The 26,716-nt window shown below is 38.6% G+C and overlaps 2 protein-coding genes across 2 annotated transcripts; both read left to right on the forward strand.

The window, feature by feature from the left end:
* iqch (IQ motif containing H) lies at window positions 1–22,245 on the forward strand. The gene is made up of 20 exons (XM_053319834.1): window positions 1–39; window positions 435–557; window positions 634–731; window positions 866–941; window positions 1,181–1,300; window positions 3,803–3,905; window positions 5,027–5,223; window positions 5,326–5,871; window positions 7,464–7,530; window positions 8,490–8,573; window positions 8,663–8,838; window positions 9,743–10,015; window positions 10,136–10,324; window positions 14,900–15,020; window positions 15,258–15,544; window positions 19,665–19,823; window positions 21,036–21,158; window positions 21,308–21,369; window positions 21,860–21,968; window positions 22,162–22,245. The coding sequence occupies exons 1-20, from the start codon at window positions 1–3 to the stop codon at window positions 22,243–22,245; spliced, it is 3,036 nt and encodes a 1,011-aa protein (XP_053175809.1).
* A 2,277-nt stretch (window positions 22,246–24,522) lies between these two features.
* Window positions 24,523–26,119, forward strand: c5h15orf61 (chromosome 5 C15orf61 homolog). Its single transcript, XM_053319735.1, has 2 exons — window positions 24,523–24,876; window positions 25,570–26,119. The coding sequence occupies exons 1-2, from the start codon at window positions 24,534–24,536 to the stop codon at window positions 25,695–25,697; spliced, it is 471 nt and encodes a 156-aa protein (XP_053175710.1). The 5' UTR covers window positions 24,523–24,533; the 3' UTR covers window positions 25,698–26,119.
* Window positions 26,120–26,716: the final 597 nt, after the last annotated feature.

Here is a 26,716-nt window from a genome sequence, read left to right on the forward strand (position 1 = left end):
ATGTCTGACGAAGATAAGTTGGGAGCAGTTTTAGTCCAGGTAATGTTTGAATCTAGTTACAGTAGAGTTAAATAGTGCAAGGCAGGTTTTAAAGTTAGTTAAATTGGTATAGGCTATGGTCTAACTACAATACATAAACTCAAAACCTACCTGTTCAGCCTGGCTTTTGATTAACAATTTAATAGTTTATAGTCTTTTATATTTTTTTATTGTGTTATTTTTATTTTGTCTGGTTTATTTTCACAATTTATTTTTTATTTAACTGCAAAGCACGTGATTGATTGATTGATTGATTGATAAGAATACTTTTTCATACTTTTTTTTTGAGACAGAAATTTAGCTGCCTTGTAAGTTAATTTAGCTAAACAAGACCAGGCACTACTCCAGATAAAAGTTATATTAACCTCTTTATGATCCTGTATTATATATTACAGGTTCAAGACGATTTGAGAAAACTCAAATGTAGTCTTGAGAAAATCTCTGTCAGTGAGACCGGGGGAACCCTGGACATCCAAGCCTTGGATAGTGCCATTCACAGGACACAGAGTGGCATCAGGGTAAGGATGCTGATCTTAAAATAGGATTAGCAGAGATAAAAGACAAACTGACTATTACTGTGTCTTTTCTGAACAGAGACATGCAGAGGATTATCTGAAAACAGTCAATAAGCAGGTGCTGGTTCTTCCGAGCATTGCAGACTTAGAAAAGAAAACCACGCAGGTCCCCAAATGGTAAGTAAGGATGCGCTTATACATACAGTATGTGTTTTTACTAAATAACTGTAAAGTGTATGTAGTGATATGTTTAGAGCTGTAAGAAATTCTTTTGGCGGAAATTGTGAGCTTGAAAGAAAGACTTCACACAGGAAACCTGAGCTGGAGAGTTTCCCAGATGTGCATCCACAGAAGGAGGACCTCACATGGGATTCACCTGGGCAAAAAGTTAGTATCCCTGGTGTTCACAAATGCAAACTAATTTTTTACATAGTAATATAGATTTTTAGGTTCAGATATTTTATTGTATTACAAATCAAAACAGGCAGGGGAAAAAAGCACAACAGAACATATGAAAAAGGGAAAAACTGGTACAATTTTCCACTTAATATATAACTGTTTCCACACCATCATTCACATTTTGAAACTCGTCCTCTTCCATCTCTTCTTCCATCTGTCTCATTCAGCATAAGACAGCTTTAACCATGCGTTTGCTGTGTAATCCCGCTCACCCAAACAACAGAGCCATTATGAACGAGAAATTTGGGGTTCCACTCCCAGATGTGCACAAGAGGAGCGTGAAAGCAGTAAGTAATCTGACTATGAATCTATTTCGTAGATTGGGATTTTTTATGCCATATGCTTGACATAGAAACTACACTTTACATAGGCTTTTAATTACAGCACTTTCAACATGCAGTACATATTTTTGGGCCACCAGTATCATTACCACTATTGTTGATGTTTGTTTTTTGTGTGTCATTGTGGGGTATAAAGGGATTCAAATTTAATTTAATACATGTATGAATAACTTACACACATTAATTTTTTTGTGGACGCAGCATAAAATTTCTGTTTTTAATCAATTTTGAGAGAAAATTTTAGTGGGTTATGTCAAAGTGGTATAACCATAAAAACTTTGTACCAAATGATTAAACATTTTTAATAAAACACCCGTTTGGCATGATCTTACATTATAACTTTTTATATTAAATAAAGATGATGGAATACAATTTTTCTAAATATTCAGTTTAATCTGGGGAATAGTGTAAATCAGGAACCATTTTATTTTCAAGTAATTATTTGTATAAGTACACTTAAATACACTGTAGGTGGATACAATATTTAATATTTATCATTCTTTTGTGGTTACACCATTTGACATTTTCAGAAGCATTCAGTCTTACTTTTGGTCAAAAAAATGGTGCAAATGTCATTTTAGATAACTATAACCAACACAAATACAAAATAAATACAAAATGTACATTTTAACAAACCTGATGCTGCTTTAAAAATGTATTTATTTTTAAAAGAAGATATTTTTAAATTGCTCATCTTGCCAACCCTTATTTGTCACTGATCCACATATATGTGAAATATACAGACATTAAGTGAAAGTGCTAGTTCAAAGGTAATTCAGGTTCAGTATAATTGTCATAGGGCTAATAACCTTTTCTAGAAGCATGTTGATTTGCCTGTGATTGATTCACCTAATGTGTAATGCATGCTTATGTATTAATCTGTTCATTTTCTTACATTTTTGGTTCTCCCTGTAACGGTCTGTATACTTCAAGTAGGTTAAAATAAACACAATGAACCTGAAAATGCTACTTGTCTCACATCTGCCCTGGAGCCTTGTAGTCCCATTAAGAAATCAAGTTGACGGTGGATTTTGCCTTCCTTAATCAAGTGCTGCAATTTGTTGTCTACATGACAGTCGTGGAGTGGATGACAGTTAATTCAACTGTGGCTTTTTACAACGGAGCCATCAACACCCAGGAGAATTTGATCTTTATATTTGTTGACAAAATCAGGCTACATCTGCTGTTTTGGCGTTCTTGGTTATGGAGCATATTTTCTCATCACACTTCAGTCCCACTGCTGGAAAAGACACCAATCAGTGCATGACGTCTTATATAATATATAATCAGAGTAATATCTTGTCCTCCAGTTGTTTGCTTTGTACAAGGAGAAATTGATTCTTCTCGACCTGAGCTGATATTGTTGATATTAATTGTAACATACAGCACATGCCTCGGGAAAGATTTGATTAGGAAGTATTACACAACTATCTGCTACAACTAAGATGAAATGGGTATCATTGTTCCCTTCCCTGACACTTACTCCCTTAATCCCCAGAATAGGCTCTTTATGCTGGAGTGAAGAGTGATGGTACAGATCCACTTTAATAGATGCCTCATGTCTCATGCGCAGAGAGACAGTGACATAAAGGTCACTTAGCTTAGTGATGACAGCCAGCACTTGTCACAGCAAACAAATTAATCTTTGCAAAGGTCGGCATTAGTTTTAGATATATTTTACACACTTTATTCTCCAATATGTTTTTGGGAATCTGTACCTGACATGAGAAATAGAGGCCAAGCCTGTCACTCTGATATAGGAGACATAGAAGTCCTGGCTGCAAAAAGCGGAAAGCAGCAGATTGCAGCACATCAGCATTCTTCTAAAGAAACAGCGCCTGATTGCTGTGCTATGGGCTACTGGTTTACAGCTGTCTCAGGACAGAAGTAGGTAGCTGGTCCAGCATGCCAATAAGACAGCCGTAGCGTCTCCAACTGCTAAGTACTGGCTCTCTGCCTGCTGCATCCTCCTGCAACTCAGGCCAGCTCTTCTCCACTCCATATCCATGCCAGGGACAATTTTACAAAAGGTGCCACCTTTTCCCAACCCCATCTGAAACAGATGTGTGCCTTTGAGCGGAGTATCTTCCAGCACCTGGCTATTACCTGTGGTCTGTCAGAGAGCTCAGTGGTCTGAGAACGAAAGACAAGATATTAGGTGACATGTCTGGAGGATCAGCAGCAACTTTGTGTTTTATGAGTAATGAGGCCTTTGAATCTAGGCGTGAATAAAACATTGAGTTTATTTCAAATGCATCATTTGAAATAGACTCAATTATAATAACAGTATTAAAATGTACTGATCTAGATCTGGGTACGTTATAATATTTTAAGATGAACCATTAATCTTGGCTTTGTAATTAATGTCTGCAGGAAGTGGATTACTTCACAGTTTATAAAAGTTGTCAGTGGCTGTTTTCAGGTTTGCCAAATTCCTGTTGTCTTTAGGTAAAACATCATCGAATAATCACTGGCCCCACTGTGACCTTTCACCCCATGGAACCAAAGGGCTATCACAGCCTGGCAGCACCTGAAGATGACATGGGGACAGGTAAAAAGATATTTCACTGCCAGCACCTCACCTCTGTTACACTCCAGACAAAAACTCATTAATTGTGTGTTGCAGTTTGATACACTTTGATCAGACTGCTGCTTCTTATTCAGTACCAGGCTACATCACATTATTTAAATGTTGAATATTAACTTAGCATTCTGGTTCATCATGTTATGCATCATTTCAAGTCATATTTTCTATTTTTCTGAAGGTTTTATAAACAAGGACAAACACAAAGTTTTAAAACTTATTTGGTTGTTTGTCATCACGTCATTCATCATTTCATGTTTAACCCTTTTTTTCATTTTGCACAATCTGAAATATTTATAATCAAGGACAAACTCCATTTTTTTAGTTATATGGTTGTTTTTCACTATGTGATTCATCATTTCATGTTTAACCCTTTTTTCATTTTGCACAATCTGAAATATTTATAGCCAAGGACAAACACAAAGGTTTTAGTTATATGGTTGTTTTTCATTATGCGATTCATCATTTCATATTTAATCTATTTTTTCATTTTGCACAATCTGAAAGTGTTATAACCAAGGACAAAAAAAGTTTTTAGTTATTTTTTTATTTTTTTTATCAGTTCCAAACACAGATTCGCTTCATACATTGATACAGCACAAGGCTGCTTCACTTCATCCCAGAGAGGATTCATCATCTTCTAAAATAGGTCAGTGCTTCTCCAAAGAGTCTTCAGAAGATAATATGTTTTACCTGATTCTGTCTCCTATTTGTTTTATAATATGCAATAAGTTTGAACACACCTTTTCATTCATGTGAATTTGTAAGTTGTGTCCAATTGACTGGTAGCACTAATTTCGTGCTGCCTTCATGTTCGGGGAAGCGAGAAGAAACATTCTTCTATCTCCTGCACTATGGTAATCCAATGTTTTGTAAAGGCTGATTTCTACAACAGTCCCAATGATGCATCCTATTTTCTGTCTTGCTCTCTTGCTATTTCTCTCATTTTCTTTTATCATGTATTTTGGTTCAAACCTCTTACTGAGTCTTGTAAAGGGGACAGCTGCCACTTGATTTGACAGTGATGATTGGTTGCACTTGATTAAATAGAATATAATAGAATTGAGTCTATTTGTGTGTGACTTCAGGCATGGTAGACTCCAAGTCCAGGTGTCATAAGCAACTAAAATGGGAAACAGACCCTGAACCCACCGATGAGAGTACAGACAGAGAATGCACGCCCCCCGGGACCACCAAGACACCACCTCCCTCTACAACCTCCAACAGCATGGACTCTAAGGGTATGATGCCAGACAGCAGCGGTTGTATCTTACAAACTCCTCCGGTATGAACACTGAAATAATAATAATTCATGATTTTCCACATTTGCTGTTGTTTTATCAAAGTCTAGGTGGTTTTTCCTCACCTAGTTCCCCTGTGTCTTTAGAGTCTACCTTTGCAAGTTGCTGTAAACATCAGCAAATATCCCTTTACCATCATAAAGGGACACATCAACCCAATGGCAACAGACTTCTGTCACTTCAAGCAAAGCTTCAGTTTGTGCTGGAGCAATGTGGTGGATGCTCTGGAGGCCCTGGAAAAGCTGCTCAGGGACTTTGCAGTGCCTCTAGCCAAGGTGAACGGAGAACGGCTAGTAGAGTTTGGCCACGGTTGGGAAAATGGTTGGAGAAGGGCTCCTCCAATGACCGACCTCCTCTCAGTGCTTGAAAACTGGGAGGAGGTGTTGGATCTGGTTTTACGCCCAGGTCAGCGTTACAAGGGAGATGGAGGCGTTGAGGCAGCTGCCATCCACATCCAGTCCTGCTGGAGGCGTTACCTAGCCCGGACAGCCTACCTGAGACATTACCGCCGCAAGTGGGCGGCAGGGACCATCGCCATCTCATGGTTGATGCACGCTCAGATGCGTCGAGTCAGGAAGGCCCTGCAGGCCAGGCGTTTCAAACAGCTGGAGAATTATCGCAGCAGAGCCCAGGTGATGTTTCTTCTATCTGACTGCTGCTTTCTCTCTCTTTCTCCCTCTCTCTTACTTAAAATTGTTCTTCTCCTCCCACCTTTTTAATTAGTCTGCAATTGTTTTTTGTATTTTGTAAGTCTATCACAAATTAAAGTCAGGCTATGATTTATGACTTCTAATAGTTAGATAAGTCAAATACTAAATGTGGTTGTATATAGCTCCATTTGAGTTTACATTCAAATTAAGTTATCCACATAATCTTTAAATGGTACTTTGTGCTTGTGTGATAAAAAAACAACAACTATTTGACACTACATTTAAAAAGATGAATTGTTTAAAAATGTTTCAGTTAATGAAATTCTATGTCCACATTTACAAGTTGCTATTATGTTCTATTTCTCATTCAGTGACAAACTTCCGATTTTCACAGGAGGCCAGCCACATGTTTGAGCTACTGCAATGTCCATGAGCATTTTAAGTTTGAGATGAAAACAAACAGGGAACAGTGAGCAGAAGCAGTGAGACAGATGCACAACAGAAGAAAGCACAGAGACCAATAAACATAAAGACAGACTGATGAGTGAGAAAAATAAAGAGGAAAACAGCAGAGAAAAGTGAGACAGATGAAGAGTAGAGAACAGCAGAGAGAAAGATGAACAAAATAATACTGCAGCCACCTCGATAGCAAAGGAAGACAAAGGGAGAAATAATGAGGGTTAGGGAAAAGGAGATATTCAACAGTATCCAAATATATCATAACATGCTATAGGTATTAAAGAGGGTCTTAATATTTAAATTTAGTATAATATGTGTAGGAACTTATTTTGCAGCTGAAGTAACTGTGTGTGCAGTGACACGATGTACGGTTAAGGGTTTTGGGTGTTTATAAAAATTTAGACATACAAAAAATAATTTAATTTAATGCAAATAAAATGTTATATTTAAAGTATTACCCCTTTTATGTTCATTGCCTCAAGCAGAAGAAGAAGAAGAAGAAGCAGAAGCAAATCTTATATCTTATATATTTAACTTCTTTCTGCCCCAGCACAACCTTCTTACCTCGAGATATAACATTTTCGTTTCTGTTTAGCTCTTCAATAGAGCGGCATGACAGCTTAATTTTCCCAGATGCATAAAGTGGTGTAATTTTTTCCCCTCTATTCAGCGTTGATGTCAGGTCTGTGCTGTCATCTGGGTTGAATGTCTTTTAGAGCACTGACACTTTATTAATTAGTGACTACAAGTTCATTTAGTTTTAACATCACTGTGTGTGTGTATACATGCACTAAATGTATGTTCTCACTCTTTAAACATTCATACCCTGTTAATTAAGCCTGCTAATCTTCCCCTGGCAGTAGCATCATGTACCTTGCTGATTGAATTAATTGCAAGAAGATGTTTCTAAAGTAAACGCTTAATTTAATTAAGGTGGTATTTTATGCTTGGTTTGCTTCTGTTAGCCCAGAGAGAGATTGGCTTGATGTGTTTTAGCTATGCAGTGATGTGATGATTTGTGTGTGTGTGTGTGTGTGTGTGTGTGTGTGTGTGTGTGTGTGTGTGTGTGTGTGTGCGCAGTCCCCTCTCTGATCACTCCTTTTCTCCATCCCCAGCATCTGGCAGCCAACTGGAAACACATCCAGTCCTCCAAGAGGACCATTATCCACATCCCTTCATTAGGTAGCTTTCTCTGCCTGCTGCACACACATACATACACACATACACACACACACACACACACACACACACACACACACACACACACACACACACACACACACATCTGATCTAGCAGCAGTCATCCCCTGTCTCACCACTCCGCTGCCCCAGTCTGTGGCCCTGGTGGAGGCACTCTGTCTCGTTCAAATGACTCTCTGCAGGAAAGCACTCACAGGATGATGACAGTCCCCATGCCAGGGAACTGAACAATTTTGTCTCAATCGCCATTTAATTTGCAGATTAGGCAAATGAAAAGCCATTATGTTGAATATTTGCAAGAGGCACAAAGGTCTTATTTTATTGCTGTACCAAAAAGAAAAAAAATACAAGAGGAAGAAACTGCTGTTTTTGCACTAGACGTAGAGTGCAAGCTATGATCCGTTCTTGTTCTAATTTTACCATGGCTCTCAACATTTAGACTGTAATCAGGCATGTGCATTGTAAATCATTGAGCGATTGTCTAAAATTATTAAGCCTAATTACTAGCAGATGGAATGCTTTATTTGCACTTGGGGTGGCTACAGAGAGTGCTGTGTGAGCAAGGATAATTAGAAAGTTGAACCCCATTGTTGTTAATTAGCATGAATCCAATCATTTAATTACCTTGATTCAGTTGAGGATTCTCTCTCAGGCAGAAATCCAGACAGACATAGAGTGAAATCCTGGAGGTATCACTGGATGTAGCTCAGTGGTGGCTGGACACGGTGCAACAGGACTCCCAGAACACGACAGACACTGCACCTGCTAGTTATTAAGCTAAATTAATCATCGGATTGCACTACTGTGTGATTAGACTTAAATACCCCACCTCCAAGTCTGGTAATGAACACAATGGAAGGGAGCTGTACTGAGACACAGATTTTGAATAAAGCCAATTAGAGAAGATTTCTATTTATTTCTTTGTGACCTTGTTGTGACAGGATACTCTGAGAGTCAACGATTGAGCTTGAGAGGGTTGGACATTCTACAGAACGTCCAAATAGGCAGACTCTGTGAAATAAGAGGTAGGAACTTTTTTCATAACATCATCATTTACACTTTCTACTCTCAACACATGATGTTTGTGATGCCCAACATCACTGTATGTTTGTAGATCCAAATGTGGACGTGATCTACGTATGTCCCCAGCATCCTGGGGAGGACGTCTTGCATTATTACACCAGTCTCCTGAAGTGCGATGGAACTTCAGAGGGGGCTGATACCAGGGACACTCAGGCCTTCAGCAGACGATTCATCATCCTCACACCTGAGGCTGTAGATTATTTCCCGGTGAGGTCAACTATATTTACATTTAGTGCACAAATTTGAAATTTTGAGGATACATTTTACTTGATTATAGAAATTACGCTTGAGAAACTGACTGTGTTGTGCTGAAAGCATCTGTAGTTAATTAATTCTCCTCTAGAGGGTACTAGAGGAGATTGTTACTGTATAGCTGCTCTGTAAGAGCTACATTTTGTTTAATATTTGTCATTCTCTTTTTCAACTTTTGAAGAGAAACATCTGTGTTAGTTTGAGATAAACACACCAGAGCTGAACTATATTATCATACTTAATTACAATATATTTTAAATTCCATATTGGCTGGTTCAATTAACTATTCATTCCTTCTAATTGCTGCATTTTTTAGAAATTCAGAATTGTTTTGATTACCTCAGTCTGATCAAATGTGGGTGTTGCTGTATTAACCTTTCACGTCCGGCCATTCTATCCATCTTTTTTACATCCTTTTGCATTAGATTGAATGTGCGCTGTAACATGGTCTTCTTCATTTCTTTCTATTGATTTTCCTGCTGTTTTGTTGTTAAACTGTGCCAGACATGTTGCTGAGATGAATCACTGCTACCCATGGCTGGCAGCGCATTCTGCCAGTGACAGAAGGGATAATTCCTTGTGGATCAAATAAATACAGATGTGAAGTAATTAGTTGTATTCCCAAGGAGCTCATTGCTAGCAACACATTAAAGATGTGAAGGATAGGGGAGGTCTCCCACAGGCAGCTTTTATCAATTCAACCTGCTGGAATACAGGAGAGGTCAAAACCCTGCTGGCTATTACAATAATAGATCTGTTGTGTGTACACAGTGATAAATCAGGTCAAGAAACAACCCTTGGAAGAGACAAGGAGAACTCTTAGCTCCAGCAATAATCTTTCTCCCCTCTTCTCTTCCAGACTCATAACATGTGCCTGTCCTCGCTGCTAAAGTACAGTCCACATGCCCTGAAGCGTATCAAAAACCTGATCCAGGGGAAGCAGGCCTATATTGTCGGCGGATTGGCCCATGTAGATGACTTGGCAGTTGCTGATGAGCTAGGGGTGCCAATCCTGGGCCCGGAGCCGGCTATTGCACAGCTCTACGGCACCAAATCTGGAGGGAGGAGGATCTTCAGTGGGGCAGAGGTTGATGTACCACCTGGTCAAGGAGATGTCTACTCGCTAAACCAGGTCAGAGATCAAAAACACACATGCATCAACAGACTACGTTACAACATTAGCATTCAAATTAACCTTTATCTGTAATTACGTATATTATCTAAATTCACATGTCTTTCTCTTTTGGCTTAGCTTTATGAAACACTGGCTGAGCTCATGACTCAAAACATTGACGTGCAGCGCTGGCTCTTCAAGGTGGACTCTGAGCACCGTGGTCGTGGCACAGCTTACTGTGATGTATGCCATCTTGGCTGCTATAAGTGGGCTGTGCAGGAGTACCATCGTTACGGGCCTAAACTATGGAAGGCGAAATGGATTCAGGTAAAGATGACTTTGAGGATTACATAATTTCTTCACAGTCATAAACTATGGGAACACTTCTTAAAGTGGACTTTATACACTTTTCTGCAGTGTTTTATTGAATTTGCTCGAATTTTAGGTTTTTGTTTTCATTTCTGTATATTTTATTTATTTCCCTTATTACTTGTCCCTAAATTGATGTTTTTTACTATTATACCTCTTTTTATGGCTCCCCTCAAAGCACTGATTTTAGAAAAGTGCTATACAAATAAAGTTTATTGCTATTATTATTACACCCATACCAATGAGAAATCAGCCATTTAAAGTGAACATAGTAACAACTAGATACTTAATAGATAACATTACAGTAACAGCTAGATATTAAAATGGAGATTGTGCTTCTCGTTGAGAACGAGACAGCTTAAAAAAAGGGTTGGATTCCCTCACAAGAGCATGCTGGAGGTCACGGTGGGGTCAGAGAGATGTCATTTAGCTTGGAGTTGGGTGTCTTAATGTAACAGTCACAGCGTTGGTCCCTGTAGTACAGTATTTTGAGCATCGTCCCCAGAGCCACAGAACATTAAATCAATACATAAAATATCTGTTTATATACACAGCCATTATCCATTCTCTGAGGCACACACATCAACTGGTGTCGCTGTGTTGGAGAGAGAAAAAAACAAACTCTTCTAATGGTATTTATCTCTTCATTCACCTTTGTGGTGACAAGTAAATCACAGTACAGACATTCTAGTTAACAGACCATTTCTTTCTCTTTACATTTGTATATATTTTGGAAAACCTACTGTGCAGATTTTCACATTGAATTACAGCCAGCTTCACCTACATTACAAATTAAGAAATGTCTTCAAAGTAGATAGTAGAAATGAAAATACATTACAAAGTATGATATCAAACAATGAATCAAAAAAGCACTTTGATTCCTTAATTGCAGCAAACGCTGATGCTTCCGTGGTGCAACATTAAGCTTTCTGTCTCTGTTCTTTAACTCTCTGCCTATGTATAGTACTATGTGTGGGCACAATGTGATTGCAATTATTGTAGAAAAAATCAGCAGTTAATTTCCTCTCAAAAAACAAATCAAAATTTAATCTCAAACCTATTGAAACAAATAAAATGTACTTTAATTATTGGTAAACCATTCTTTTAGTACAGTTGCAATCTGCACACAGCTCCTGAGCCTCTGGCTCTTATTTCTCATATGCTTACAAAGTAGCCTTTGATTTTCTGTCATGTGTTAATTACCGTATTTTGCCATTTAACTGGGAGCTTTGTGTAAACTAATTACAGGCTAATGATTGTGGGCTTGGAGCACAACGATTTTACTTTTTATTCCATTCGAAAGAACAGCAGTCATCTCAAGCTTCTTATGGCTCACTCTGTTTTGTTCCCATTAGCTCGTTCTTTGATTCATCGTGTATTTGCGGTGCAGGGCTGTAATTGTTGTGGCATTGGTGCTGTTAATTATGGCAGAGTGACTGAGCCACAGCCAAGGTCCATAATGGTGGCTGAGGCAGCACAGGAAAGTAAATGGGGTTTGTTTCACCAGCTGGGGTCCCACAGAGAGGGAAGAGTGCCGAGGCCCCCAGTGTAGGCCGACAGCCTCAGGGCTTCTGGGCCATATGGACACAACACTTTAACTGGCCTTTATTCTACACCTTGCTCTTTTAATCAAAGCAAAGCCCACATCCTGTGCCTCTCATTGCATGTTTTTTTTTTATTATGACATTGTTTTCTCCTAAAATATATTAACCACTTAAATGCATTACATCATCCTTCTGCTGTTCTACTAGTTTATATTGAAGATAGCAATTTGGCTCTATATACTGAAAGATTACAGAACTACATTGTTTATTATAGTCAGACATGAATATTTTATATCAGTTTATCTCCTTGCTATCTTCTTTTCACAGCAGAAACTGTAGATTGATGTTTCAACATTGCATTATATTTTGAGATATAACACTCATTAACGTAGCACTTTGCCAACAAGAAGTCAACCTAATTGCAATAGCCGTGACAGCTAGCGAATAGCAGGCATACACTCACAATTCTGAACATTTCCAAGCGTTTAGGAACAGAGTTAATAGATGATTAAAGCTAGGTTTATGAAAATGGTAGCAATTTAATTAATTATTAATGAAAAATAAAATATCTTATGAAGCATTTTAAATATTAATTTACAATTTAACCGTTTATTACCAAGATCATTGTTGACCAAATAAATAATAAAAAATAAAAAAATTAATTAAAAAAGTATAAAGTGCATATTATACGAATATGTTTCACACTACAGTGGAATGTCACGTACCCTTGATAATCAGTATAAAAGTAGAGAGAGGATTACACAGTATGCTTGGCCTTAGCCCACACAGACTGTGTGCATATTTTTTTAATTATTGCTTGTTCTGAGGGGCTCAGCATGAAGAAGCCTGACTCATAAGAATACCATGTGGTCTTTCAGAATAATACCAACAATCAGATCCCTTCTGGCTATGCAAAAGAAAGCCTAAAAGGGTACAACAGGGAGGAGGAGGGATCGCATCCACTCTACTGCAGCTTCCACAGATTTCTCTAAATATTGTGAGGCCCACAGCCTCCAGTACAATGTTGCAGCCTGCAGAAAGCCCCCGGGCCTCTTTGAGCATTTACACAGAGAGAGGTTAAAGACATGTAGATCTGCACCCATGCAATGCCTGAAGGGGGCCATACACACACTTAAGTGCTCACACAGCTTGCATATGGATCATTAAGCACAAGAGGGTAAAAATTACACCTAATAGCGTCAACAGATGGAGTATTTCTTTTTGTCATGCTGTGTACAAACAGATCTTGAGCAACACCTTATTTAGGTTAAGTTTGTCAGGGAAATGGGTCGTTTGATAATCACTGCCTCTGAAGAGGTAGAGGGACATTTTATACAGATGTTTTTACCTAAATATTGTGCAGTCTGCATGGAGAAGTTTCAAAATTAATGTTCTGCCTTAACATAGTTAACCAAAATTTAATATTATAAGATGTTAAAATGTTTTCTGTGGCCCATGTTTGATAAGTGTATATTTTGTGTTTCCTTTTTGTTTTGCTGAAGGGTTAGGGTTAGGGTTAGGGTTACAGTGCTCTCTGCAGGGATGAGAAATGATGGCAGTTAGAGGTAGACCACCTTGTATGTTTTCTTTGAAATAACACATGAAATGAGTAATGGGCTGGAGGTTTTTTTCTCTTACTGTACTGGGACAGTGTTACAAGAAATAAATATTCATACAAAATGTGTGACTAGTTGTCAGATTACACCCTATTCTCTTTGCAAGACTTACTGTAGTTTCTCAGTTGTTTCACTATGTAATGGAGAAATGAAATGGCAATCAAGGAGACAGGGCAACATCTGTTTTATTTATGACCAGATTGCTTGGTTTTATGTGGACACCAAGCAAAGCCTGAATCCTATCACAGGGTACTGTACGCAGTTTAAGTCCAAATAATTTATTGCAAAATACCTCTCTTTCTTTCCTTCCTGTCCTGCTGTTTCTGTGCACTGCATAGGCAAAGTCCTGGGGTGAGCTTGCTCTTCCGTTGAAAATGACAACCGTTCCCTTACACTTTTTGCCGCACCATTGTGTGCTTTATGGTTTGTATAGGGGGAATCACTGTGTAGCATTTGACCTCGCCTCTTACAGTACTTGAATATGATGATGGCTGTTACATGACTGGAATATCAACAGCATAATATCCAGTTCCGTCTCCAGTGAAGCCAGACAGCATATACTCAAAACAAAGTAACGCTCTAGATAGATCGGTGAAAGAACAAAGAAGACATTATTTCCATTCAGAATTTAGCACCTTTTATGACAGGTTTAAAAATGTGGTAAGTTCCTGTCAGACACTTACAGAAATATTATTAAATAGAGAATTTAATTGAAAGAAGACTCAGGACTATTTATTAATTAGGCATTCAATTGTAGTTCTTATAATACATCTAAAATGACATCTAAATGTTTGGTGGAGTTGTTGCTGCTGAATGTACTTGAGTTGCCAAACTGTTTAAGAGACATCTAAAACAAAAGTTCGAAATTAACAGTGTAATTAAGTGGTGAAACTATTATGACATCTCCTAGTTACAGAAACAAGAGCGATATTGATCCCAGTCAAGTCCTGATTGATCCCCAGATAGATGGGGTTAGCTTAGGTATTCATCAGCTGCCCAGTGGAGAGAGTTGTTATTGAGGGCAGGTGCTGTCTCCGTGGCTGTGAGTTAAAGCCATTAGACTCCTGAGGCCTTCTGATAATAGGCTGTCACTCACAGATAGACCCTCCTGCAGTATCCGTCAGACACTTACACAGAAATTGAAGCAGCCACCAAAGGTCCCAAGGATAACAAGCAGTCACTGGAGCCATCCGGATAACACAAGGGCATTTCCAATAATGCAGTCGACACTTAGAGAGCTACGATAATGGGAGAAAATAAAGTAGCCAAGACTTGTTATCTTGTGTCTGAATGAACAAACATACATAATGTCCTCAGATACAGTTCATTTCAAGTAGATCCCTGATGAATGCTCCTTAACTTTCTTTCTGCAGGAGACTGTACAGCTCAGATATTTAGATGAGATCCCAGAGTGGCTGGCACGTTACGCCCGGCCTGCTAAAACCTCCTGCTCTCCCAATTGGGCCTGCTTCCTGAAGACCTTCCTCAGGCAAGGTCAGATTCTTATTGTCAGGCACTACTGAATGCTTTTCACCTGCAAATGCAGCCATTTGGAATATGCTAACAGTTGTTTCTAATGTCCCTCTTGGTTCCCAGATGTTGCCAATGTTAACTGACAATTTACATAACTTTTATTTTACTCGTGTTGGTAATTAAACAGCTGCTCTGAGAGTTTCAGGTGCTGTTTCATGGTTTGTTTCATGGTGGTTTCTGCTCTCACTGTTTGTGCAGGTGGTGTGGTGGAGGCCTTACCCCCTTCAGACTGTGTCACCTGTCTGACAGTAGATCTGCTGCTGGAGCCTGGGGGTGAGGTAACCATGCTGTCCTGCGGCGACCAGCTCCACGGCTCCTGTCAGCTGGAAGCTATAGGTTCCTCTGTCCCTCAGACCTCTGTATGCCCAGAGACCTTGCGCTCCATCTGCATGCGTGTGGGCCAGGCCTGTCTGCAGCGCCTTGTCATAGGCTATGTCTCTGTGGACCTGGCTACCTTTGTGAACCACAGCACCATGGAGCAGAAGGTGAGACACAGCAGGAGTTGGGGGAAGCTTTAACTCACACTAAAATAATAAACATAGTTAGGGGTGTTGCAACATGCAATGTCAAAGGGCTCAATTGGACCATGTTGGTGAATCAGATCAATTTTAGGCTGGATCAGTGATCCATATGAACAGATAGGTGCCTCCCCTACTGCTCCCCAGGGATAAGGAAAACAGACAAGGCAAACAGTGGGCACAGGGACCAAATGTGTCACAAGGCCATTTAATAAACTGTCAGGTCTTATTGTGTCGATACACTTATTCCATCATTTAAGTCTTGCCCTTTAACCTTAAAACGCTGCGAAATTCAGAGGCACCTATCTTTCAGACAATAGGTCACTCTAAAGTGATTTGGCAGCTTCACTGAGATACCCTGTCAGTGTTTAACCCCTAGCTGGTTATCTGCAGCGGCCTCCTGAAAATGTCTCGTTATTAGAGTAAGGCACCACTGAAACCTTATCTCATTTGTCAGGATTAAGTTTTGTTGAAACCTTCTTGATTTATGATATTGGAAATGGACTGGTTTATGATGGTTTAACCTCTGCTCCAAACATGTGGACTCATTGACTGCGTATTGATCCAGAGCTGTAAAATGAAATGCTTTGTTTAAAATATGGCCTATAAAAATCTAAACCTTCAAAACAGTGGAGAAAGAAAGCACTGAAGCTTTACAGTTTTACAAAGGGACAAAGGGTAGGAAGAAGGACGCTTATTTTTCTGTCATTAAATATCAACACATCATCTGTCACTTACCTCTTCACGGTGGACTTTTAGTAAAAAAAAAATTCTCTTCACTGTTGATGCTTTATTTATTTTTCACTGTCTTCCTTATGAAAACAAGACCTAGAATGAGACTGGACTGTGTATGAAATGCAAGAGGGATTTTAATTTGTAGCAACGGATACAGGAAGTGGTAACACACGGTGAACAACTCCTTAGGAAGTGAGCCGGGCTTTGACTGAACCCAGTTTGACATTGGGCCTTTCTCAATACCAAGTACTCCAAATTAGGATTTATATACTCGTCTTCAGTTCAGTCTTGGCAAGTTTGACTCAGAAGTACATACTTTCAAGGACGGGAGGACACAGTAAAATCATTCTGCAGTTGGAACAACCAGAATACACAACTACATGACCATACTGTGACAAAATAATCTCAACTCAAAGCTCCACTAACAGAAGATAACGTGATTGAGGGTTGCAGTAAATTATAATATATAGCTATAATAAAAATCCAAACTGTTATGTAGCCTAATATAATAAAACATCTAATACCGACTGATTTTAATATGTTTATATTTATTGATATGAGGTGATATCGGCACATGTAGAGCCTCAGAAGCAAAATATGAAGCTTCCCTTCACATTCAAACTAATGTGGAAGCTACCAAATTGTAAAATTTCATCTTTGAGAGCAACATTTATCTTCCAAAAGGAATTATATTGTATATTAAAATGATGTGGACACATTAGAGTCAACGGTAAATCACCAAGGAGCTGCGCATATCAGTTCATTGGATCCATGTTCTCCTGCTAGCAGCTGAGATGATGGCTGTTTTCACCCGGCCAGCAGCTCCTAACATCTCTGAAAACATTTCAGCTAATAGGCGTTATTTAGATAAACTGACCACACACTGGGAATCTACATGGTTACTGTCTCGCCTGAAAAAATATTAAAACATTACAAAATGGCATGTAAACAGTCTCACGGTGGAAATTATAACAGCTTTAGGCCTGGCTCAAAATGTCCACTATCACTACTGGTTGATGTTAAATTCTGGGATATTTGGCGGTCCCAAGTTTTGGTGGCCATCAGCCGACGATGGCCAACCAGTGGTATAACTTCATCAATCAGTCAGTGACTCAGTAAGTGACTCAATGATGGACATACATTAGTGTTTATAGGGTAGGCCCCAATGTTGCGTTCCAGCCAAAAAAAAGGTGGAGTAGGCCTTAGCTACTCCAATATCTTATGGAGTAGATATTAATACACACTGCACCCACAGCAGAGTTGAGACAATGCATTTTGTGTTTTTTTATTTTATTACAACAGTTGTTGTTTCCTTTACGATTTAAAAATCCATCCAGAAATATTCTTTTGTCAGCAGAACGGTCTCTACGTTCACTGTGGAGATAGATATAGTAGCCTATTTGTTATATTTCAGGATTTCAGTCAAACTAAATTGTAATTCCAGTGATAAAGCTGTCTCTACAAGAAATTCACCATTTCTTAAATCTATCACAGGGACACAAGCTGCCCTTTTCCTTAAGTGTTCAGAATGATATGACAGCCTTACAATTAATTTTCAGTTTTAATATTGACCCAGAATTGAATGGGATTCTCTGACAGCAAAATTAAGAATAGACGGTGGACAATATGTGCTTCAATAGATGCAGGAATATTAAAGACAGATTCTTAACCACCCCCACCCCACACACACACAGAGGAGAGCCACATGGGCAAACCTGTCTGGATTTAAACATCAATTTAGATTCAAACCTGTTGCTAAAAGCTGCCTACTTTAGTTGATGGGAAGAAGTGGGTCACATATGTTTGCCCTTGCAGTCTTCCCTCACATTGTGGAACGGTGGGGCCCCAGCTGCAGCATCAGGCTTTTTAATGAAAATGCAAGGCAATAGAAAACAGGTAAAATCCAGGCTTACATTTCCCACGGTTTTGTTAAGAGCGACAATGGGACAGTGGAGTATGATTTTTTTAGTGAGTAGAGTGAATGGTTTGGTGGAGTGTGTCCATCTCTCAGGCCCAGGTATCAACCTGATGCATAGAGACTGGTAGCTTTTCTTGGTCCAACAGTAAAGGTGGCTGAGAACAGGGCATTACTGCACACAGCTTATAATTGTTTGTAGTTTTAATGAGAACATTTTTACACACTTTATATGTGTATCTTCTCATTTATATTCCATGTAATATAGCGTTTGTGCATTTTTTAATTAAATAGTCGAAGTGTTGAAATATTTAATCACATAATTGACAAATCGTAAGTGCTGATTTTTCATTTATTGTCATTCAAAAAACTGTTAGAGTGTACTGACTACAACAAACACTGCAGTGCAATACATAACTACTGGTCTACAAATTAGCTTACATGTTGAAATATCCAGTATATGATTTTTACAATATAATGTTTTATCATTTTATTTTTAGCATTTCTTCAAGTGGCCCTTAGATTTTTTCCAATTGTCCAGTTTTTTTTTGTTTTTTTTTTTCAAGGCAGCTCCTTTAAAATGTATACATTATGTTTTAAGTCATGATCTTAACTGTACTTTTAAATCACTTTAAATCAGTAAAATGTCAGGAAATATTAACACTTGCCCACGCTCTATGAATCAGTAAGTGTAGCCTCAAGCTGATATATTCTTCATCGTTTGATCCACGGTATATTTGAATTTAATACAAAATAAAAATATATAGGAGACTGTAAATAGTTAGATATCCGCATACTAGTGGAGATAAAGTGCTCAGGTTACAGAGACTGTGCGGTTCAGACAGGCAGCGATTTGCATTCAGTGGCAGGAGCGTTTACTTTGACAAATAGGAACAGCAAAAGGAGGCAGCCGACTGCCACTTAGTTATTAACAACTCCTTCACTGGTGATTTATTTGCCACTTTTGAAGAAAGGGCATAGCTATTAGGTTATTATTGGGAAAATTAGCCCTGTTTAAGCAGAAGGCTACGACTACCTGACCCCTTAATATACTTATAATGATGCCATTTACCATACATATCTGAACTTCGCTTCTCGTCAGACCTGAGCTGAACAAACTAGCCCAGGGCAGACTGACTCCAAATACGCAGGCGAGGATCTACTTTGTGCACGTGTCATTCCACATCTGAATTACCCAAATCTGTGCAGCACACACCATTAACTGTATTTTCCTTTTACTTTGCCTGTCAACATGGATAACATTTCTAAGAACTAAGAAAGGTACTGACTCTTCTCTTCTCTCTCTCTCTCTTCTGATTACTATGTGAAATACATTGTGTTTGTGTTTCATTTGTTTGTGATTGAATTGGAATTATTATATTCATAGTGTCTGTTTTTCTCTGTTGTGACACGGGATTCATAATATCTTGTTTGCAGGTGTGGGCGATTGATCTGGACCTCACATACAGTGACCAGCTTGCAATGACCCAGATGCTTCTGATAATGACTGGAGGAACGCTGAATTGCCGCACAGGCTGTTTGGAAGTGCCAGTGCCAGTCAGAGAAAAATACTGTGAACACCAGATTGTAGCCAAAGTATAATTTTATATTTCCTTACAGTGACAATTTTTTCTTAAACAAGAAGTTAATTTTAAAGGCTATTTATTTAGATTGTGTTTTTCCCCAAATTATGTTATGTCCTCAAGAAGAAAGAAACCACCACGTTGAAAGCAAGCAGAGACTTTAGAGGATATTGCACTATACAGTAATCACAAAGATAGATCAATGTTTTGCTCTTCATTTTTGTTAAATACAACTAAATGCTGTAATTACGCACTGAGCTCAATTGGTGTTTAGGTGCTGAATTCATTATCATTTTGATAGATGAGCCTAAATAATCAACACATTAATAATTCATACCATTTTCATTATGCATGTGTATGCATGCTTGAACACCTCATCAACCTGGTGCCAGGCCTTAAACAATAGAGTCCTTTTATTAGCATTATGCCCGAGTTTACGCTTGTTAATCTGCGACTTGTATTATTTTATCAAACATTCATTTAGTCGGTGGCCTGGTGCTTCAGTTCAGCAGTTGAGCTACCACAGTGGTTAATAGCTTTTACAGTGGCCATCATTAGAGGCCTGCATATTACAAACACAATTAAATCCCTGTTGGACACTTTTATTGTTGTGTGAGGGTCCTGCGTTTGACAACCGCGAACACACAGCCATCACAGCGAGTTATGGGCTATCTCCTGTGCTCACAGGAGCTTAGGCCTGCGCTTTTTGTCTCCCAAAGGTGCTTGAGAACCAGGAACATTTTTATCCTGTTGAGCCCTGCCACTTTTAAGTAATCAACTTCTCTAGTGTTACTGATGACACATACCCAGAACCCCTCTATTATGGTGATAGGTATTGATATGTGTTGAGTTGTGCTTTTATCTCAAACTCAATACAAACACTAGCAGTCCCAGAACTATAGTTTATTTGTTTGACATCATACAATTAAGCTCATCTTGTGTTTGGCATGTCGTCTAAACATTAATTGTTCCTCCCTGCAGTTAATTAAGAAAGGCTCAACAGTTTAGCACATATGTCATCATGTTAACTAATCACACACACTCCCTAAACTTAAAATGACCCCAAGGAAACCTGTATGGGGTTCAGCCATCTCTACTTGAGCCATTTCTACCACTAAAAACACCATTTCATCACCTAATACTTGAGCCCTAAATATAACATAACATAAACTGATGCAATTAAGAGAAAATACTTTTATTTCTCATTTTATTGTTTTTTTTACAGCCTCCTGTGGTGAATCACTATGCAGTTATTGGGAGCCACTTGTTTCACTCCAACCTTTCCATGTTGTATCATAGTGTGTTCTTCAAGATGTGCAAAGCTCATGGCATTGGATTTAACAAGAAGGTAAAAACTCTCCAGATAAACCTGTTCACCCTTATTAAATCCTTACCTCTTCGTTATTTCTACAGCGTGGGTATGTCACTGATTTAATCTTCACAATGTGACAATGGAGCTCATCCTTGACAGTTTGTCTGTGACTTTCCATATTGCAGAGAAAGCAGGGAACTGTCTTTGCTCTTTATGACAGCAGCGAGCGATGCAATATTGCAATGATGTAAGTATTTCTTCTTCTGTCATATTAATAAGCGTATGGTTATTATCAAATTTACGGTTCAGCCACAGGAGAGAGCACTTTGTTTGCTTCACCTCTCCCTCTCTCTCTCTCTCTCTCTCTCTCTCTCTCTCTCTCTCTGAGAATGTACATGGCGAACAACAACAGAGGATTAGGTGGATGAAAGAGTTGCTCAAAGACAAGAGAAAATTCTTCTAGAGGATTAAGATGCCACCTCCGGCTTTGTAAATGTTGTTATAAACTCTGGAACTTGTTAAGCAGAGGGTTATTTAACATATTTATCACACAAATCCTTTAGCCCGCACAGCGCTGTAACAGTTAAATCAAGCTGTTCTCATTCCCCTAAAGACTGAGGATGTTGCCTGCTGAAAGTTTCATTTAACCACAATCATCAGATGAACAAGGCGATTGTGTCTTAGCTGGCGACATGGGGATCATTAGTAAACTCGTTTGTTTGTGGTGTCGTTAATAGAACCGTCTCAGAAGATCTCCGGGGAGCCCTACTGACCTTTGCTCGGATGCTGTCAGTCATTCATCAGGAAATATCATCCTCTAAAATGCAAGGAGAAACCAATTTCAGGGTACCATGTTAATGACTTAACGATCTCTCCTCATCTATACCATGAAACTTGCATATTCAGTAAAGCTAGCTGTCAGCCAGAATGTTCTTACTCAAGAAAGTCCAGTTAAGTAAAAAAATATAATAACAACGTAAAGATTATACTTATATGAATGGGTGATGATTTAAATCCACTTTTCTTTTGCTTTTCGGAGGAGGTGATCAGGAACGTTGAAGATGTACTGCAGATGACTCTTCAGAACAAGCTGCGAGCAGTGGAGGATAAAACTGCTGCTTAGACAGCTGATTCACTGATACACTTGCCTTACTGTTGCCAAGTTAAGTCATCATGTCATTGCCAGCTTTAATCTCAAATTACACAGTGAATCCTGAACCCTGGAGATGGATCAATGTTGATTAAACGTAACTGGCTAAATAAAGTCCTGAAAAACATTAGTCTGATGAATCTTTATGATGAGTAGTTTTGTCGTCTATTTGAACATTTAAATTCAAACCGTAAACACATGCACTTTCAAATGTGTAATTTCACCACCATCAGTAGGCCTCATTCAAGAGTTAATGAAGTATTTATGCATTCAAATCATATAAAGCAGCTTTATGTGTTGGAAGCTGCAGATTATCAATACTTACTACAAGTTTGACAATAATACAGATGGTGTGTATTACATAGATGTATACATAGATCTGTATACGTATACTGAATACATGGTTCATTGTTACAAGACATAATGCATTGCTGCTGCGAACCTGTGGGGATACAGTACATAACTTTCAGCAGTTGATGACAAAGTGATTGATGCTGGTTTCAGAGGATGCCTTCTGTAAGTTGACAAAATGTATGTCCTCATCATAGTGCATATTGTGAAATATGATCAAATGTTTTCGGAAATACAATACTTTGTTGTTTAAAAAACAGTAAAGACAACGCTAACTTGCTCATTTTTTTACTTGTTCATAATCATTAGTCACTGTGATTTGTAACAGTTTTCTGAATCCTTGATATATATTCAGTAGCACATGTGAAGCCCTATTGCAAATATTGTAAATTAACATTTTATAATAAATACACATGTATAGTATACCATTTGTAGCCTGTTTGTTTTATTATTTCATTCAGGGCATGGTGGAGTTGGAGAGTTCAGTTGGTATGGAAAGCTGAAAGCAGCGCCTTGGCCTGAATTTCACCGCTGCCCACTGAGCCTCTATACATCCAAAGACAGGGATGACTTAATGTAGCATTTCTCATTGTTATGTGTGAGTGGCATGTTTTATTTTTCTTATCCATATGTATTTGTTTTCTATGTCGTAGTTTGTAAAGGACTGGTGACTGAAATCTGTTACTATATCCAGATCAGACACATTTGTATTCAAACACTACCCTTATAGTGTTAGACAAGTGTCTGTATGTAAATAGACCTTGACTGGTTTGAATAGCTGCTATGACATTGCTGATAGCGTACATATGTCTTTTTCCTGTATGTATGTTTGCATAGAAGAGTTTTTAAAAAGGACTTAAAACATTTATTTTTAGCAGAACCTTTGACTTTTAATTAATTTGCTGGTTGCTGCTTTTATGCTCTTATTTTTTCTTTTATATTGATGCTTTTACCTTGTAACACATTGACATTTGCCTCAAATGTAAAGTGTGTTACAAATAAAATGTATTATTATTATTAGTAGTAGTGGTAGTAGTAGTAGTAGTAGTAGGGTGGGGTAACTTTATTGATCACCCAAGGGGGAATTCAAAATTGACACAGCAGTATCCTTTAAAATTAAATAAAAACAATCTCCAAATATTATACAATACATTAGTGGGAGTGGGAGGTAGCCAACTGGGAACTATGGTATTATTATTAGTAGTAGTAGTAGTAGTCGTCGTAGTATCATATCCTCGGGAACAATGAAAAAAGATGAGAAGGGTCATTTTGATTAATTCTGAACCAAAATAAAAAATATAATACATACAATTCAAGCATTAAAATTATCATTATTATTATTATTTATTCATTTTTAAGAACGATGCAGGTTAATTTGGGTTTGTTGTTTTATAAGTTGTCCTCTTTTGAGTAATCTGCTGGTGGTTAAACACAGCTGAGGAGGAACATCTGCACAGCGCTGCGTTTCCAACCGGACGACTGTAGCAGGAGCACCAGGTCAGAGCTGCAGACTCTACAGCACATCAGCTCCCACACGAATGAATGGCTGCTCACTTCTCAGGTGTCTTAGTGTAGCTGAATAAGACCACTTGTGTGTGTTAGACGTGTGTATCCGGATATGTGAAGCTTAATATGTTCAGTAGGGGGTAAATTTAAGCTCACACACTGGACTGTCTGCTAACATTAGCCTAGCTAGCTCATGTAAACTTGCACCGAGCAGCACTTTGCACAGCTTTGAAGGACGAAGTTGTAACATACTTTACTGATTTTAAACTTTACTGATTTTAAACTTTCTGTGCGTCTCATTTGTAAGTGAAGCTGCGTGTCTTTAATTTGCATGCAGCTCTGGTGACTTTAAAATATATATCTTGCTACTTTGCTCCTTTGTTGTTGTTATTTCTGCACTAGTTATGAAGGAGCTTTTGAGAAACATACACCGCTTGTTTGTAAAGGTCACCCTCTTTCCGAGCACATTTGGCAGGACGGTGCCTCGGCCCGCTGCCTCAGAGGTGCTCACCTGTCACCTGCTGCAGCGTCGCCTCCCGCCGTGGACCTCCTACTGCGTCCGCTACTCCGCCGTCCACAACGACCAGTTTGGACTGTCCAACTTTAACTGGACAGTTCAGGGCTCCAACTATCAAATACTGAGAACAGGCTGCTTCCCCTTTATCAAATATCACTGCACCAAAGCCCCTGCACAGAACCTGGACTTTGAGGACAAGTTTTTCAGCATGTTGAAGGTTATTAATCTAGGTTAGTATCATACATACATTAAACTTTGACATATATTACTTTTAAATTATGCATTACCTAATGGATGGCTGTGAACAGTCCGGTGCCCCAATGAACATTGAAATGTGTGGGGGGTTTTTCTTGATGTAATTATTCCTGTTTATACTGATCATGAGAAGATCCCTTCATAATGCACCTATAATGCAAGTGATGGGGGACAAAATCTATAAATCATTCTGTGCAAAAATGTATTTAAGTTTACCTGAAGCTAATATGAAGTTTCAGTCATTGAAATGAGTCAAATCTAGTAGATATCTTTCAATGTTAGTCTTTTTAGTGCCAGGGTCCCTCTTTTTGTTACTGTTCTTCCACTGCAGCTCAACAAGGAAACACAAAGAGGGAATTTGATGCAAAAAAGAACCAAACTGTAAATGTGGCAGATATCAGCTTGATGTGACTAACTCAGGCTACTGAAGCTTCCCATACGCTTAAGATAAACTATTAAAGGCATTTTTGCACAAAATGACTGTGTAGACACTGTGTTTTGGCCTCTGTCACTTACATTGAAAGCACATTTGAAGGGGATCTTTTAATTGCCAGTATGAACATTAGGTTTACAGCAAGGAAAAACCTATTTCAGTGTTTCCGTAGGCACCTGACTGTTTTAAAATTATGAACCTATCCTTTAATAATCACTGTGTCCACTCATTACAGGTATCCCATGTTTGGCCTATGGTATTGGTTGCTGGATGGTGGTGGGCGCTAAAGAAACAGTCCAGACGAGTGTCGGACCCGTCACAGTATATTTTGCCTACAAGGAAGACGAAGGTGCACAGTATTAAACCATGAACACACACTGCCTTGCCTGAGTTTTCAAGAGGATATTGTCTACCTGTATTTACAACACTTACCCAGGACATGATCAGGTGGACCTATTGATTGACAGAAGTGCCATCACGTGTCACTGGTGTATTGTCTGACTGCACAGGTTCATTTCTATTTAATTATTTAAGATTTAAAGTTGCAATGGAGGAGTCAGTTATGCATGTTATTACACTGACATACAATACTGGCAGTGTTTATTCAGAACGCCAACTTTTCATTAAAGTTTAATGAAAAGTTTAGGATTTCTCTAAGCATAGACAGTTTGTTTCAATGCCTTTACCTGTGTGTTTTCACAGCTCTCTCTGTGAATGTTGAATTTACCTCCTGTGCATATGTATAAATTGTAAAAATGTATTTTCGTATAAAATAAAGTACACAGAATGACAGTACAGCAGATGATTTGATTACAATGTTTTTTTGACTTTGACTCACTAAGAAGGGTCAGCCAACATCTCAGGATGAGAACAGTGTTTCTCTGAAAGTTTGAAGAATCATTAATAATTTGTGGCATCATTTATTCAGTGCCATCACATCCTCTTGCTTCTTTTTTGTGTGACATATGCAGGAATCTAAATAACCTCAGCTCATTTACCTAAAGGTAAATTAGTGATCACTCTCCATGCAACAGATAGTCAATAGTGTTAGAGAAAAACCAGTGACAAGACAGGTCTGATAAAATAGGTTTTAATTACCAAAGTGTGGCCTTAGCATAGAGACATCTACATCCTTCCCTTCAGGCCCTCTATGGCCTTTGATTTCTGGTAATGTGCTTTGCTGACTGGGCACATGTACCTCATGGCTGCAGAGAGTCCCACTACATCTGAGAGGCAGCTTGACAAACTGCCATATTGATTTCTTCACCCCTCAGCATCTCCTGCTAATAGCATTTATCAGGGACCTCAATTTTCTGGTCTTGCCCTCTTCATTTTTAGCAACAATGAAACAGAACGAATAATTTCTTGTCGTACATGTAAAT

This window comes from Scomber japonicus, chromosome 5, assembly GCF_027409825.1.
Source record: "Scomber japonicus isolate fScoJap1 chromosome 5, fScoJap1.pri, whole genome shotgun sequence".
In the NCBI taxonomy this organism is placed as follows: domain Eukaryota; kingdom Metazoa; phylum Chordata; class Actinopteri; order Scombriformes; family Scombridae; genus Scomber; species Scomber japonicus.

What these genes read in the sequence shown, in the direction of transcription:
- c5h15orf61 (XM_053319735.1), top strand. Translation starts at nt 24,534, where the DNA reads ATGAAGGAGCTTTTGAGAAACATACACCGCTTGTTTGTAAAGGTCACC. An exon ending in GTTGAAGGTTATTAATCTAG is followed by an intron (nt 24,877 to 25,569) that starts GTTAGTATCATA and finishes CACTCATTACAG; the next exon opens with GTATCCCATGTTTGGCCTAT.
- iqch (XM_053319834.1), top strand. Translation starts at nt 1, where the DNA reads ATGTCTGACGAAGATAAGTTGGGAGCAGTTTTAGTCCAG. An exon ending in AGGCTGTAGATTATTTCCCG is followed by an intron (nt 8,839 to 9,742) that starts GTGAGGTCAACT and finishes CTTCTCTTCCAG; the next exon opens with ACTCATAACATGTGCCTGTC. An exon ending in ATGTCTACTCGCTAAACCAG is followed by an intron (nt 10,016 to 10,135) that starts GTCAGAGATCAA and finishes CTTTTGGCTTAG; the next exon opens with CTTTATGAAACACTGGCTGA.